Here is a 17,513-nt window from a genome sequence, read left to right as displayed (position 1 = left end):
CCTATGGTCCAGAAATCTCCCAGCCTCCCGCTGGCAGGAGGTCCTCCCCGACGCACTTCACTGCATTCAGTCGCTCCTGTGCACCGTGACTAATGAAACCCCCCATGAACGTCTCTTTACCTTTCCTAGGAAATCCACCTCCGGGGTTTCGCTCACGACATAGCTGGCAGCCCCAGGACCCGTTCTCCTCCATAGACACGTTCGACTCCACAAGGTGGACCCGTTGGTTGAGAGGGTATAGCTACTTCATGCCAACCCGCAGTATGCCTACGTAGCGTACCCCGACTGTCGCCAAGACACAGTCTCCCTCAGGGACCTGGCACCAGCTGGTTCCACCCACCCCCCCCCCCCCTGCCCCGGCGCCACCCTCCCCTCCCCCGGCACACCCCACTGCAGCCCCCAATCCGGGACAATCCGTCCTCCCCTTGCTCCCACCCGGGGATGAAGAGGATTTTGACATGTTCCCGGAGTCACCGAAGACCAAGCCGCCGCCTGAGTCGCCACCAGCACTGCGGCGCTCTCAACGACACATCAAGGCACCGGGCCGCCTGAATTTGTAATATTATCTGTACTTTTAAAACACAACTTTCTGTGTATAGTTCTCCACCACCCACGTCGGACTCATTCTTTTAACATGGGGTGAATGTGGTAGTCACCACTGATGTATATATCGTATATATAGGATGTTGATATAGGTGCTTTACGGTAAGCCCCTGTACTACTGGTACGGGGGTAGATCCCTGCCTGCTGGTTCCGCCCAGTAGGTGGAATATAAATAGGTGTGCTCCCAGTACAGCAGCCATTTCATCAGCTGCTGTAGGAGGCCACACATCTCAGTGTAATAAAGCCTCGATTACATCTTTGTGTAATTGATCATGCATCACAGAGATATATGAAACAAGAGTTTTATTGGAAAACATCGAACTGCTCTGGCTTACATCTCCCAGAGGGCTATACATGACAGCAAATCATGTGATGTTGCATCACTTCCTCTGATGTCATTTTTTAAGTCAGTTGCCATAGTCCCGGATGAACGTAGGCTGCTTTCGCCTTTTGAGGAGGAGAGCTGACTGGTAGTGATTTAACCTGAGGGTCCCCACACGTCAGGCAAGGGGCAATGTTGAGAAGGATAACCTCAGCCGGTACGGAAATTGAACCTGCGCTGTTGGCCTCGTCCTGCATCATGAACCAAATGTCTAGCCTGTCAGCTGATGTACACAATGTATGATTAGCATATTAAAGATTAGAATGAACCCAATATCCAATATAACACATTACACCACACTGCAGATTGTGCTACGGCTGCTCAACCCCTATTCCCTCCCATCCACAATGATGGTCTCCCTTTCAATAGACGCCTGTGGTACAGTCTGCTTTGTTCAAAGTGTCTTCTGCAGGAAAGCATTTCCTCCAATCTTCCGGCATATTCCTCCAGTAATAGTCCTCATTCTGTGCCTCCACAATTTATCAACCCAAGAGACAATCTTGCACTATTAACAATTTCAATTTTCTCAAGATTTTAAGCTCCCTAATTTTCTCTTGTATTATAGCTGAAATGTTGAACCTTTCTCCTTCACTATACGCTTTCACCCTTGCTGATGTAAGCTAGTGAATTTTCCCAATACCCTCTCGACAATAATATGCAGCAGATACTCCACACTTTATATGCACAACCCTGTAAATATATATGGACACGCAACCCTATCATTATAAGGATACGCACAAAGCCATGCATTACACACAAACTCACAAACCATCCTTTCGTGAATATACTGAATCATTTGAATAAATATGATTTTTTTTTGCAAGGGTTCGAAAACACTGAGCTGCCTGTCTGGTCTGGTGCCCAGTGGGATTTGGCGCAGACGCCCAGCAAGGTGCTGTTAATTACTGGGAGCAGGGCTTTGCAACTTTAGCTGTTACACTGTCTGATCTGTCAATCATCCACAGATCTAACGGAGATCATGGCAACTTCAAACGATTACAACGAGCTGCTGTTTGCTTGGAAAGGGTGGAGAGATGCATCAGGAAAGAAAATGAGGACCGACTTCAAGAGATATGTGAAGTTGAGCAACAAGGCAGCAAAACTGAATGGTGAGGCCTATTGGGGTGGAAGGGGCCCTGGATTTTAGTCACACCAGCAGCCTATGTGCAAATTGACTTTCCAGAACACTGCAGAATCTATCTTCTCCCTATATCGTTCACCACAATCACTAAGAGTTCATACAGACTGTCTAATTTTTTTAATTAAAAGAAATGTATGACACAATTAGAACATAGAACATAGAACAATACAGCGCAGTACAGGCCCTTCGGCACACGATGTTGCACCGAAACAAAAGCTATCTAACCTACACTATGCCATTATCATCCATATGTTTATCCAATAAACTTTTAAATGCCCTCAATGTTGGCGAGTTCACTACTGTAGCAGGTAGGGCATTCCACGGCCTCACTACTCTTTGCGTAAAGAACCTACCTCTGACCTCTGTCCTATATCTATTACCCCTCAGTTTAAAGTTATGTCCCCTCGTGCCAGCCATTTCCATCCGCGGGAGAAGGCTCTCACTGTCCACCCTATCCAACCCCCTGATCATTTTGTATGCCTCTATTAAGTCTCCTCTTAACCTTCTTCTCTCCAACGAAAACAACCTCAAGTCCATCAGCCTTTCCGCATAAGATTTTCCCTCCATACCAGGCAACATCCTGGTAAATCTCCTCTGCACCCGCTCCAAAGCCTCCACGTCCTTCCTATAATGCGGTGACCAGAACTGTACGCAATACTCCAAATGCAGCCGTACCAGAGTTCTGTACAGCTGCAACATGACCTCCCGACTCCGGAACTCAATCCCTCTACCAATAAAATTGTGGTGATGTGCATCAATGTAAATGCATGTAGGCTAGCTAGACACTAGAGGGAGCACCAGTGACATCACACACACACACTCAACCAATAGATCAGTTAGATAGACACGACCAATGGACATTCACGATACACAAGGAGGTGACACAACGCATTACACCAACCCATATATAAAGGACACCACACACATGATCTGCCTCTTTCCAGTGGAGACAGTCAGTGAGTACAGGCACAGGGTTGATTCAATATTACACCCACCACGTGGATTGCAGCAGCTGGTTAGTCAGTCTGGGTAGCTATAGTAGGATTAGCAGTAGTGTCGAACCCAAGTAATAGAAGTGTAAATAGTTTAATAAATGTGTTGAAGTTATCTCCGCGTCTGAACCTTCCTTTGTCAAGTGCACCACAAGGAAGCCGCTTATGTTACAATATAACAAATCAACAATGAATAATATTAGTCCTAAATTTTCAATGTTAACACTCGTAGGGCATATACAGCACGGGTTTGATACACCGTAAAGATCCTTCTACACTGCCCCCACCAAACACTCCCAGGACCGGTTGGATACACAGTGGGTGAGATCTAACGACCACGCTGCGCCCGAAAAGCATCTCACCGTGGCGCAGTGTGGCCTATGACAGTTGGGAGACCCCAATCGATCTATCTGACTCGCAGCACCTCGCGAGATCCAATGTGATCTCGCGAATCGTTGAGACGCACATTGTGGGCAGGATCACTTCTTGCCAAATCTGCATATTCGAGCGAGACAGGTAGTCTTACTCTAATATGTAGATTCTTGAGATACCTGAGGCTTTAGCATTCATCCTCTTTCACCTCGGAGGCCTCGGGTGAGTGCCGTTTGGTACTCGTCTCCACAAACAGAATCAGAAGATGGTGCCCTGGTGCTGCTGGTGCCACCTGGGTACCCTGCCAGTGTCAACTTGGCACCTTGACAGTGCCAGCCTGGCACCCTGGCATCTTGACAGTGCCAGCCTGGCACTCTGGCAGTGTTACCTGGGTGCTAGTTTGGTACTGCCAAGGTGCCAAGTTGGTATTTTGTGCGTGTGTGCAATTGGGCCGGGGTGCCCTGCATGGGTGGTGGGGAAGATACAAGGACAGTGCATTCGGGCTGGAGGGGGTCGGAGGTCGCTTCGGTGGGCCTCAGAGATCAGGACACCATTTTCCAATCACTCGCCACACTGGGGAGTTCCGGCGAGCGCATCTCCCCACTGTACAAAACAGGGCAATGTGCGGCCTCAGCCGTGTGTTCCCCGCTGAGGCCCATGTACAATGTGAGTCATGTTGAATAGCGAGCACCTGGAAACATGTGGCTAAAAGCGCTCACTATGGCACTTTGTTCCCAATTAGTTGAATCGCGCCCAGTGAATCCAACAGTGTCTTTCAGAAGAAAGATTTTTAATGTTTCTGTTTCCTGTACCAGTCATCCTCTGACCTCTGAATGTGACTGCTAAGTACAGGGGCTTGTTTAGCACAGTGGGCTAAACAGCTGGCTTGTAATACAGAACAAGGCAACAGCGCGGGTTCAATTCCCGTACCGGTCTCCCCGAACAGGCGCCAGAATGTGGCGACTAAGGACTTTTCAGAGTAACTTCATTGAAGCCTACTTGTGAAAATAAACTATTATTATTAGGACTTAACAAGGAGAGTTCCATGTACCTAACGCATGTAGCAGTTTAATTTGATTTGACAAAGGTGTAAGACTCAGTGTCCTAAACCCTATTACATGACCCATTCCATATAACTCAATGTGCCTGTATTATTCTCCTAATCTGTCAAAAGATGAACAAGAATGAGTTCACATGGAATGACACACTTTTCATTTTATTTCCCTTTCTATTTCAGGTCACGCTGATACAGGAGCTTTCTGGAGGTCCCTTTATGAATCCAAAACATTTGAAGCAGATCTGGAGAATATTTACAACCAGCTCAAGCCCCTATACCTGAACCTACACGCATACGTCAGGAGAGCACTGCACAAGAAATATGGAAGCAAGTATGTTCACCTGAAAGGTCCAATCCCAGCCCACCTCTTGGGTAAGTATTTATAGAACATAGAACATAGAACAATACAGCGCAGTACAGGCCCTTCGGCCCTTATTTCAAGGGGGTTGGAGTATAAGAGTAGGGAAATCTTGCTGCAACTGTACAAGGTACCAGTGAGACCATATCTAGAGCACTGGGAGCACCTTTGGTCCCCTTAATTAAGGAAAGATATTATTTCATTCAAGGCAGTTCAGAGAGAGGTCAGTAGGATCATCCCCGATATAGAGGGATTGTCTTATGAGCAAAGGTTAAACAGGTTGAGACTCTACTCTTTGGAATTTTGAAGAATGAGAGGTGATCTCATTGAAACATATAGGATTCTTAAGGGACTTGTCAGGGTAAATGCCGAGGGAATTTAGGGGCAGCACGGTAGCACAAGTGGATAACACTGTGGCTTCACAGCGCCAGGGTCCCAGGTTCGATTCCCCGCTTGGTCACTGTCTGTGCGGAGTTTGCATGTTCTCCCCATGTGTGTGTGGGTTTCCTCCGGGTGCTCCGGTTTCCTCCCACAGTCCAAAGACGTGCAGGTTAGGTGGATTGGCCATGATAAATTGCCCTTAGTGACCAAAAAGGGGAGGATTTATTATTGGGTTACGGGGATAGGGTGGAAGTGAGGGCTTAAGTGGGTCGGCGCAGACTTGATGGGCCGAATGGCCTTGTTCTGCACTGTATAGTCTATAAATTGTCTATGAATGTTTCTCCTCATGGGAGAGTCTAGGACCAGAGGGAATAGTCTCAGAATAAAGGGGTGCCAATTTAAGACTGAGGTGAGGAGGAATTTCTTCTCTTAGAAGATTGAGTCTTAGCTGAGGGGGCAGAGTCCTTGTGTATATTTAAGGCTGAGATAGATAGATTCTTGAACAGCAAGGGAATCAAAAGTTACGGGGAATGGGCAGGGAAGTGGACATGAGGAATGTATAAGGTGTAGTATAAGGGGCCTGAACAGGGGACGCGCAGCCGAGGCTGCACATAGCCCCGTTTTGTATGGCGAGGGACTCCGCTCGCTGGAACTTTCCAGGGTAGCAAGATCGACCAATGGTTAGATCCTCTCTTGTTAGAGATGGTATTTGCTTGGCACTTGTGTGGCACAAATGTTACTTGCCACTTGTCAGCCCAAGCCTGGATATTGTCCAGATTGTTCCGCATTTGGACATGGACTTCATTTTCTGTGGAGCCACGAACGGTGTTGAACATTGCGCAATTGTCAGTACATTCCTGCCTACCCCCAATAACCTATCACCCCCTTGTTTATCAAGAACCTGTCTTAAAATATTCAAGGACCCTTCTTCCACTGTCCTCTGAGGAAGAAAGTTCCAGAGACTCACAACCTTCTGGGAGAAAATAATTCTCCTCATCTCTGTCTTAAAGGAGCAACCTCTTAATCTTTGAACAGTGAATCCTGGTTTTAGATTCTCCAACAAGAAGAAACATCCTTTCCACATCCACCCTCAGGATCTTAAAGATTTCAATCTTACTCATCTAAACTCCAGTGGGTGCACCCTAACCGCTCCAATTTTTCCTCATAAGACAACTCATCCATTCCTGGTATTAGTCTAGTTAACTTTCTCTGAACTGCTTCTAACACATTTAAATATTTGCTTTAATAAGGAGATCAATACTGGATACAATACTCCAGATGTGCTCTCACTAATACAACTGAAGTATAACCTCCCTACCGTTGTAATCAATTCCCCACAGAATATATGATAATATTCCATTAATTTTCCTAATTACTTGCCAAACCTGCACACTGCCTTTTCCTTTAGTGATTCATGCACGAGGCACCCAGATCCCTCTGCATCTCAGACCTCTGCAATCTCTCACCATTAGATAACAAGCTTCTTTTTTATTCTTCCTGCCAAAATAGACAATTTCACATTTGTCCACATTACACTCCATTTGCCAGATCTTTTCCCACTCACTTAACTTATCTGTGTCTCTTTGTAACCTCCTTATGTCCTCATGCAATTTACTTTTCTCCCTATCTTTGTGTCATCAGCAAATGTAGTAACCATGCCTTCAATTCCTTCTTCCAAATCATTTATATAAATTGTAAAAAGTTGAGGCCACAGCACTGATCCCTGTGGCACACCACTAGTCACATCCTGTAATAGCTTTCTTACAAGTGAAACTACTAATGTAAGAAACAGAGTAAATCTGTGTGCAACATGCATCCAGAACCAGCAATATGGTAATAAAATCATCTGTTTTAGTGAAATTGGCTGAGGGATAAATATTGGCCAAGACGCTGGGGAAAACTCCAATTTCTCTTCTTCTAAATACTGCAATACTTCAAATAATGGATCTTTTACATCCACCTGAGAGGACAGACAGAATTTAATAAATTTCCAGCATTTTCTCTTTGAATAAAGACTGCGTTTGCTGCCAACTGCATGTGCAGTTCTATGCAGGGCTGCCATCTCTATTGGAGACAGTGTGCAGCAGGGAGCATAGGCAGTCATCCCTGGCCCTGGAATTGCAAATATTATTGTGCCAACAGTGTTTAATAAATCATCCATAGGCCAGCATCTCCAACAGTGCATCACAAATCAACCGGGATTTGGTACTCGAGTCTCCGATGTGGACTTGCCACGACTGACTCAGAGGCAAGAGCATGATCAACTGAGTGACGGAGAAGGGAACAAAGATGTGAATGATTTTATGGCTGCAAATGTAGATGTTCTGCGTTAATACCGTCAAAAATATAAGTTTCAACAGGTGTCAAAACAATGCACTAACAATTTATCAAATAATGGTTAGTTAGCATTTTTGCACTCCGCATCTGATTAACATTTTCTTTCTGCGATGCCAGGAAGTATGTGGGCCCAATCATGGAACAACATCTACAAACTGGTGATGCCTTATCCCACTGCCAGCCATGTTGATGCTACGCCTCAAATGGTTGCTCAGGTTAGTCTCAGAGAGGATAATTCTCATGCCACCGAACACTTCTGGCGCCCTTCCACTCGAACTACTCAATCCAAAACTAAACACCCCACCATGATTGTGATGATATGCATAAGCAATCATGTAAATAGTAATGTATACGACCTCCAACCAACTTGTGGCAGTAGAGAATAACCACGTGATACTGAAAGCTCAGGGAGTCTGGAGATAGTCATCATAGTGGGTAGTCATATTGTAGTAGCTCATAGATAATTTGTTGTAGACAGTAGTTTTTGATATTTTTCTCATGTTTATCTAACCCACGTTATTGTTGAACAATAAACATTGAACTAGTCAAGAACGAGATGATCTTTAATGCAAATCGAAACCAGCAGAGTGAGATCCCAATCTAAACCCGCACTGTAAGATCCCAAACTAAACCCACACAGTGAGATCCCAATCTAAACACACACAGTGAGATCCCAATCTAAACACACACAGTGAGATCCCAATCTAAACTCACACAGTGAGATCCCAATCTAAATCCGCACAATGAAATCCCAATCTAAACCTGCACAGTGATATCCCAATCGAAACCTGCACAGTGAAATCCCAATCTAAACACACACAGTGAGATCCCAATCTAAATCCAGACAGTGAGATCCCAATCTAAACTGACACAGTGAGATCCCAATCTAAACTCACACAGTGAGATCCCAATCTAAACCCACACAGTCAGATCCCAATCTAAACCTGCACAGTGATATCCCAATCGAAACCTGCACAGTGAAATCCCAATCTAAACACACACAGTGAGATCCCAATCTAAATCCGCACAATGAAATCCCAATTGAAACCCACACAGTGAAATCCCAGTCTAAACCCGCACAGTGTGATCCCAATCTAAATCCGCACAATGAAATCCCAATCTAAACCTGCACAGTGAGATCCCAATCTAAACCCACACAGTGAGATCCCAATCTAAACTCACACAGTGAGATCCCAATCTAAATCCACACAGTGAGATCCAAATCTCGCCCCAAACAGTGAGATCCCAATCTAAACTCACACAGTGAGATCCCAATCTAAACCCATACAGTGAGATCCCAATCTAAACTCACACAGTGAGATCCCAATCTAAACCCACACAGTGAGATCCCAATCTAAACCGACACAGTGAGATCCCAATCTAAATCCACACAGTGAGATCCCAATCTAAACACACAGTGAGATCCCAATCTAAACCGACACAGTGAGATCCGAATCCAAACTCACACAGTGAGATCCCAATCTAAACCCACACAGTGAGATCCCAATCTAAACCGACACAGTGAGATCCCAATCTAAACCCACACAATGAGATCCGAATCAAAACTCACACAGTGAGATCGCGATCTAAACCCACACAGTGAGATCCGAATCTAAACTCACACAGTGAGATCCCAATTTGAACCCACACAATGAGATCCGAATCTAAACTCAAACAGTGAAATCCCAATCTAAACACACACAGTGAGATCCCAATCTAAACACACACAGTGAGATCCCAATCTAAACCCACACAATGAGATCCCAATCTAAACCCGCACAGTGAGATCCCAATATAAACCCCCACAGTGAAATCCCAATATAAACCCGCACAGTCAGATCCCAATATAAACCCCCACAGTGAAATCCCAATATAAACCCACACAGTGAGATCCCAATCTAAACTCACACAGTGAGATCCCAATCTAAACCCGCACAGTGAGATCCCAATCTAAACCCGCACAGTGAGATCCCAATCTCAGCCCACACTGTGAGATCCCAATCTAAACCCACACAGTGAGATCCCAATCTAAACCCGCAGAGTGAGATCCCAATCTAAACTCGCACATTGAGATCCCAATCTAAACCCACACAGTGAGATCCCAATCTAAACTCGCACATTGAGATCCCAATCTAAACCCACACAGAGAGATCCCAATCTAAACTCGCACATTGAGATCCCAATCTCAACCAACACAGTGAGATCACAATCTAATCCCACACAATGTGATCGCAATCTAATCTCACACAGTGAGATCCCAATCTAAACCCACACAGTGAGATCGCAATCTAAACACAAACAGTGAGATCGCAATATAAACCCACACTGTGAGATCCCAATCTCAACCCACACAGTGAGATCCCAATCTAAACCCACACAACGAGATCCGAATCTAAACTCAAACAGTGAAATCCCAATCTAAACACACACAGTGAGATCCCAATCTAAACACACACAGTGAGATCCCAATTAAACCCACACAATGAGATCCCAATCTAAACCCGCACAGTGAGATCCCAATATAAACCCCCACAGTGAAATCCCAATATAAACCCGCACAGTCAGATCCCAATATAAACCCCCACAGTGAAATCCCAATATAAACCCACACAGTGAGATCCCAATCTAAACTCACACAGTGAGATCCCAATCTAAACCCGCACAGTGAGATCCCAATCTAAACCCGCACAGTGAGATCCCAATCTCAGCCCACACTGTGAGATCCCAATCTAAACCCACACAGTGAGATCCCAATCTAAACCCGCACAGTGAGATCCCAATCTAAACTCGCACATTGAGATCCCAATCTAAACCCACACAGTGAGATCCCAATCTAAACTCGCACATTGAGATCCCAATCTAAACCCACACAGAGAGATCCCAATCTAAACTCGCACATTGAGATCCCAATCTCAACCAACACAGTGAGATCACAATCTAATCCCACACAATGTGATCGCAATCTAATCTCACACAGTGAGATCCCAATCTAAACCCACACAGTGAGATCGCAATCTAAACACAAACAGTGAGATCGCAATCTAAACCCACACTGTGAGATCCCAATCTCAACCCACACAGTGAGATCCCAATCTAAACCCACACAATGAGATCCGAATCTAAACTCAAACAGTGAAATCCCAATCTAAACACACACAGTGAGATCCCAATCTAAACACACACAGTGAGATCCCAATCTAAACCCACACAATGAGATCCCAATCTAAACCCGCACAGTCAGATCCCAATATAAACCCCCACAGTGAAATCCCAATATAAACCCACACAGTGAGATCCCAATCTAAACTCACACAGTGAGATCCCAATCTAAACCCGCACAGTGAGATCCCAATCTAAACCCGCACAGTGAGATCCCAATCTCAGCCCACACTGTGAGATCCCAATCTAAACCCACACAGTGAGATCCCAATCTAAACCCGCACAGTGAGATCCCAATCTAAACTCGCACATTGAGATCCCAATCTAAACCCACACAGTGAGATCCCAATCTAAACTCGCACATTGAGATCCCAATCTAAACCCACACAGAGAGATCCCAATCTAAACTCGCACATTGAGATCCCAATCTCAACCAACACAGTGAGATCACAATCTAATCCCACACAATGTGATCGCAATCTAATCTCACACAGTGAGATCCCAATCTAAACCCACACAGTGAGATCGCAATCTAAACACAAACAGTGAGATCGCAATCTAAACCCACACTGTGAGATCCCAATCTCAACCCACACAGTGAGATCCCAATCTAAACCCACACAATGAGATCCCAAACTAAACCCACACAGTGAGATCCCAATCTAAACCCACACAATGAGATCCGAATCTAAACTCAAACAGTGATATCCCAATCTAAACACACACAATGAGATCCCAATCTAAACCCACACAATGAGATCCCAATCTGAACCCGCACAGTGAGATCCCAATATAAACCCACACAGTTAGATCTGAATCTAAACCCACTCAGTGAGATCCCAATCTAATCCCACACAGTTAGATCCCAATCTAATCCCCCACAGTGAAATCCCAATCTCACCCCACACAGTGAGATCCCGATCTAAACCCACACAGTGAGATCCCAATTTAAACCCACACAGTGAGATCCCAATCTAAACCCACAGTGAGATCCCAATATAAACCCACACAGTGAGATCCCAATCTAATCCCACACAGTGAGATCCCAATCTAAACACACACAGTGAGATCCCAATCTAAACCCATACAGTGAGATCCCAATTTAAACCCACACAGTGAAATCCCAATCTAAACTTGCACAGTGAGTTCAAAATCTAAACCCACACAGTGAGATCCCAATCTCAACACACACAGTGAGATCCCAATCTAAACCCATACAGTGAGATCCCAATTTAAACCCACACAGTGAAATCCCAATCTAAACTTGCACAGTGAGATCAAAATCTAAACCCACACAGTGAGATCCCAATCTACCCGCTCAGTGAGATCCTAATCTAAACTCGCAGTTAGATCCCAATCCAACCCACACAGTGAGATCCCAATCTAAACCAACAGTGAGATCCCAATCTAATCCCACACAGTGAGATCCCAATCTAATCCCCCACAGTGAAATCCCAATCTAAACCCGCACAGTGAGATCCCAATCTAAACCCGCACAGTGAGATCCCAATCTCAGCCCACACTGTGAGATCCCAATCTAAACCCACACAGTGAGATCCCAATCTAAACCCGCACAGTGAGATCCCAATCTAAACTCGCACATTGAGATCCCAATCTAAACCCACACAGTGAGATCCCAATCTAAACTCGCACATTGAGATCCCAATCTAAACCCACACAGAGAGATCCCAATCTAAACTCGCACATTGAGATCCCAATCTCAACCAACACAGTGAGATCACAATCTAATCCCACACAATGTGATCGCAATCTAATCTCACACAGTGAGATCCCAATCTAAACCCACACAGTGAGATCGCAATCTAAACACAAACAGTGAGATCGCAATCTAAACCCACACTGTGAGATCCCAATCTCAACCCACACAGTGAGATCCCAATCTAAACCCACACAATGAGATCCGAATCTAAACTCAAACAGTGAAATCCCAATCTAAACACACACAGTGAGATCCCAATCTAAACACACACAGTGAGATCCCAATCTAAACCCACACAATGAGATCCCAATCTAAACCCGCACAGTCAGATCCCAATATAAACCCCCACAGTGAAATCCCAATATAAACCCACACAGTGAGATCCCAATCTAAACTCACACAGTGAGATCCCAATCTAAACCCGCACAGTGAGATCCCAATCTAAACCCGCACAGTGAGATCCCAATCTCAGCCCACACTGTGAGATCCCAATCTAAACCCACACAGTGAGATCCCAATCTAAACCCGCACAGTGAGATCCCAATCTAAACTCGCACATTGAGATCCCAATCTAAACCCACACAGTGAGATCCCAATCTAAACTCGCACATTGAGATCCCAATCTAAACCCACACAGAGAGATCCCAATCTAAACTCGCACATTGAGATCCCAATCTCAACCAACACAGTGAGATCACAATCTAATCCCACACAATGTGATCGCAATCTAATCTCACACAGTGAGATCCCAATCTAAACCCACACAGTGAGATCGCAATCTAAACACAAACAGTGAGATCGCAATCTAAACCCACACTGTGAGATCCCAATCTCAACCCACACAGTGAGATCCCAATCTAAACCCACACAATGAGATCCCAAACTAAACCCACACAGTGAGATCCCAATCTAAACCCACACAATGAGATCCGAATCTAAACTCAAACAGTGATATCCCAATCTAAACACACACAATGAGATCCCAATCTAAACCCACACAATGAGATCCCAATCTGAACCCGCACAGTGAGATCCCAATATAAACCCACACAGTTAGATCTGAATCTAAACCCACTCAGTGAGATCCCAATCTAATCCCACACAGTTAGATCCCAATCTAATCCCCCACAGTGAAATCCCAATCTCACCCCACACAGTGAGATCCCGATCTAAACCCACACAGTGAGATCCCAATTTAAACCCACACAGTGAGATCCCAATCTAAACCCACAGTGAGATCCCAATATAAACCCACACAGTGAGATCCCAATCTAATCCCACACAGTGAGATCCCAATCTAAACACACACAGTGAGATCCCAATCTAAACCCATACAGTGAGATCCCAATTTAAACCCACACAGTGAAATCCCAATCTAAACTTGCACAGTGAGTTCAAAATCTAAACCCACACAGTGAGATCCCAATCTCAACACACACAGTGAGATCCCAATCTAAACCCATACAGTGAGATCCCAATTTAAACCCACACAGTGAAATCCCAATCTAAACTTGCACAGTGAGATCAAAATCTAAACCCACACAGTGAGATCCCAATCTACCCGCTCAGTGAGATCCTAATCTAAACTCGCAGTTAGATCCCAATCCAACCCACACAGTGAGATCCCAATCTAAACCAACAGTGAGATCCCAATCTAATCCCACACAGTGAGATCCCAATCTAATCCCCCACAGTGAAATCCCAATCTAAACCCACACAGTGAGATCTCAATCTGAACGAACACAGTGAGATCCCAATCTAAACCCGCACAGTGAGATCCCAATCTCAACCCACACAGTGAGATCCCAATTTAAACCCGCACAGTGAGATCCCAATCTAAAGCCACACAGTGAGCAAAGAACAAACAAAGAACAAAGAAATGTACAGCACAGGAACAGGCCCTTCGGCCCTCCAAGCCCGTGCCGACCATGCTGCCCGACTAAACTGCAATCTTCTACACTTCCTGGGTCGTATCCCTCTATTCCAATCCTATTCATGTATTTGTCAAGATGCCCCTAAAATGTCACTATCGTCCCTGCTTCCACCACCTCCTCCGGTAGCGAGTTCCAGGCACCCACTACCCTCTGCGTAAAAAACTTGCCTCGTACATCTACTCTAAACCTTGCCCCTCTCACCTTAAACCTATGCCCCCTAGTAATTGACCCCTCTACCCTGGGGAAAAGCCTCTGACTATCCACTCTGTCTATGCCCCTCATAATTTTGTAGACCTCTATCAGGTCTCCCCTCAACCTCCTTCGTTCCAGTGAGAACAAACCATGTTTATTCAACCGCTCCTCATAGCTAATGCCCTCCATACCAGGCAACATTCTGGTAAATCTCTTCTGCACCCTCTCTAAAGCCTCCACATCCTTCTGGTAGTGTGGCGACCAGAATTGAACACTATACTCCAAGTGTGGCCTAACTAAGGTTCTATACAGCTGCAACATGACTTGCCAATTCTTATACTCAATGCCCCGGCCAATGAAGGCAAGCATGCCGTATGCCTTCTTGACTACCTTCTCCACCTGTGTTGCCCCTTTCAATGACCTGTGGACCTGTACTCCTAGATCTCTTTGACTTTCAATACTCTTGAGGGTTCTACCATTCACTGTACATTCCCTACCTGCATTAGACCTTCCAAAATGCATTACCTCACATTTGTCCGGATTAAACTCCATCTGCCATCTCTCCGCCCAAGTCTCCAAACAATCTAAATCCTGCTGTATCCTCCGACAGTCCTCATCGCTATCCGCAATTCCACCAACCTTTGTGTCGTCTGCAAACTTACTAATCAGACCAGTTACATTTTCCTCCAAATCATTTATACATACTACAAAGAGCAAAGGTCCCAGCACTGATCCCTGTGGAACACCACTGGTCACAGCCCTCCAATGAGAAAACCATCCTTCCATTGCTACTCTCTGCCTTCTATGGCCTAGCCAGTTCTGTATCCACCTTGCCAGCTCACCCCTGATCCCGTGTGACTTCATCTTTTGTACTAGTCTACCATGAGGGACCTTGTGAAAGGCCTTACTGAAGTCCATATAGACAACATCCACTGCCCTACCTGCAACAATCATCTTAGTGACCTCATACAGTGAGATCGCAATCTAAACCCACACAGTGAGATCCCAATCTAAACTCGCAGTTAAATCCCAATCTCAACCGCCACAGTGAGATCCCAATCTAAACCCACAGTGAGATCCCATTCTAAACATTCACAGTGAGATCCCAATCTAAACCCACACAGTGAGATCGCAATCTAAACCCACACAGTGAGATCACAATCTAAACCCACACAGTGAGATCCCAATCTAAACCCGCACAGTGAGATCCTAATGTAAACTCGCACAGTGAGATCGCAATCGAAACCCACACAGTGAGATCCCAATAAAAACCCACTCAGTGAGATCTATATCTAAATCCACACATTGAGATCCCAATATAAATCTGCACAGTGAGATCGCAATCTAATCCCACACAGTGAGATCCCAATCTCAACCCACACAGTGAGATCACAATCTAATGCCACACAGTGAGATCGCAATCTAATCCCACACAGTGAGATCCCTATCTAAACCCACACAGTGAGATCCCAATCTAAACCCACACATTGAGATCCCAATGGAAAACCGAACAGTGAGATCCCAATCGAAATCCATCGTGTGATCCCAATCTAAACCCACAAAGTGAGATCCCAAACTAAACCCACACCTTGAGATCCCAATGGAAAACCGCACAGTGAGATCCCAATCGAAACCCACACAGTGAGATCCCATTCTAAACCCACACAGTGAGATCCCAATCTAAACTCACACAGTGAGATCCCAATCTAAACCCTAACAATGAGATCCGAATCTAAACTCAAACAGTGAAATCCCAATCGAAACACACACAGTGAGATCCCAATCTAAACCCACACAGTGAGATCCCAATCTGATCCCCCACAGTGAAATCCCAATATAAACCCACACAGTGAGATCTCAATCTGAACGAACACAGTGAGATCCCAATCTAAACCCGCACAGTGAGATCCCAATCTCACCCCACACAGTGAGATCCCAATCTAAACCCACAGTGAGATCCCAATATAAACCCGCACAGTGAGATCCCAATCTAAACTCGCACATTGAGATCCCAATCTAAACCCGCACAGTGAGATCCCAATCTAAAGCCACACAGTGAGATCCCAATCTAAACCCACTCAGTGAGATCCTAATCTAAACTTGCACAGTGAGATCAAAATCTAAACCCACACAGTGAGATCCCAATCTCAACCCACACAGTGAGATCCCAATCTAAACCCGCTCAGTGAGATCCTAATCTAAACTCGCAGTTAGATCCGAATCTCAACCCACACAGTGAGATCCCAATCTAAACCCACAGTGAGATCCCAATCTAATCCCACATAGTGAGATCCCAAGCTAATCCCCCACAGTGAAATCCCATTCTAAACCCACACAGTGAAATCTCAATCTGAATGAACACATTGAGATCCCAATCTAAAGTCACACAGTGAGATCCCAATCTCAACCCACACAGTAAGATCCCAATCTAAACCCACAGTGAGATTCCAATCTAAACCCGCACAGTGAGATCCCTATCTAAACTCGCACATTGAGATCCCAATCTAAACCCGCACAGTGAGATCCCAATCTAAAGCCACACAGTGAGATCCCAATCTAAACCCCCACAGTGAGATCCCAATCTAAAGCCACACAGTGAGATCCCAATCTAAACCCGCTCAGTGAGCTCCAATTCTAAACTCGCAGTTCAATTCCAATCTCAACGCACACAGTGAGATCCCAATCTAAACCCACAGGGATACCCCAATCTAAACATTAACAGTGAGATCCCAATCTAAACCCACACAGTGAGATCTCAATCTAAACCCACACAGTGAGATCCCAATCTAAACCCATACAATGAGATCCCAATTTAAACCCACACAGTGAAATCACAATCTAATCCCCCACAGTGAGATCCCAATCTAATCCCCCACAGTGAAATC

General features: G+C 45.2%; 1 protein-coding gene across 1 annotated transcript in view; it reads left to right on the top strand.

Moving 5' to 3' along the window:
- The window catches only part of ace (angiotensin I converting enzyme (peptidyl-dipeptidase A) 1), a 534,228-nt gene that overhangs the window by 323,203 nt on the left and 193,512 nt on the right, over window positions 1-17,513 (top strand). The window contains exons 16-18 of the mRNA XM_072486945.1: window positions 1,951-2,094; window positions 4,728-4,919; window positions 7,741-7,838. Coding sequence (XP_072343046.1) covers window positions 1,951-2,094; window positions 4,728-4,919; window positions 7,741-7,838 — 434 coding nt within the window. The remainder of the gene's footprint in view (window positions 1-1,950; window positions 2,095-4,727; window positions 4,920-7,740; window positions 7,839-17,513) is intronic.

This window comes from Scyliorhinus torazame, chromosome 21, assembly GCF_047496885.1.
Source record: "Scyliorhinus torazame isolate Kashiwa2021f chromosome 21, sScyTor2.1, whole genome shotgun sequence".
Classification (NCBI taxonomy): Eukaryota; Metazoa; Chordata; class Chondrichthyes; order Carcharhiniformes; family Scyliorhinidae; genus Scyliorhinus; species Scyliorhinus torazame.
Note: the sequence above shows the minus strand (reverse complement) of the source record. Positions and strands in the feature narration are given on the sequence as shown.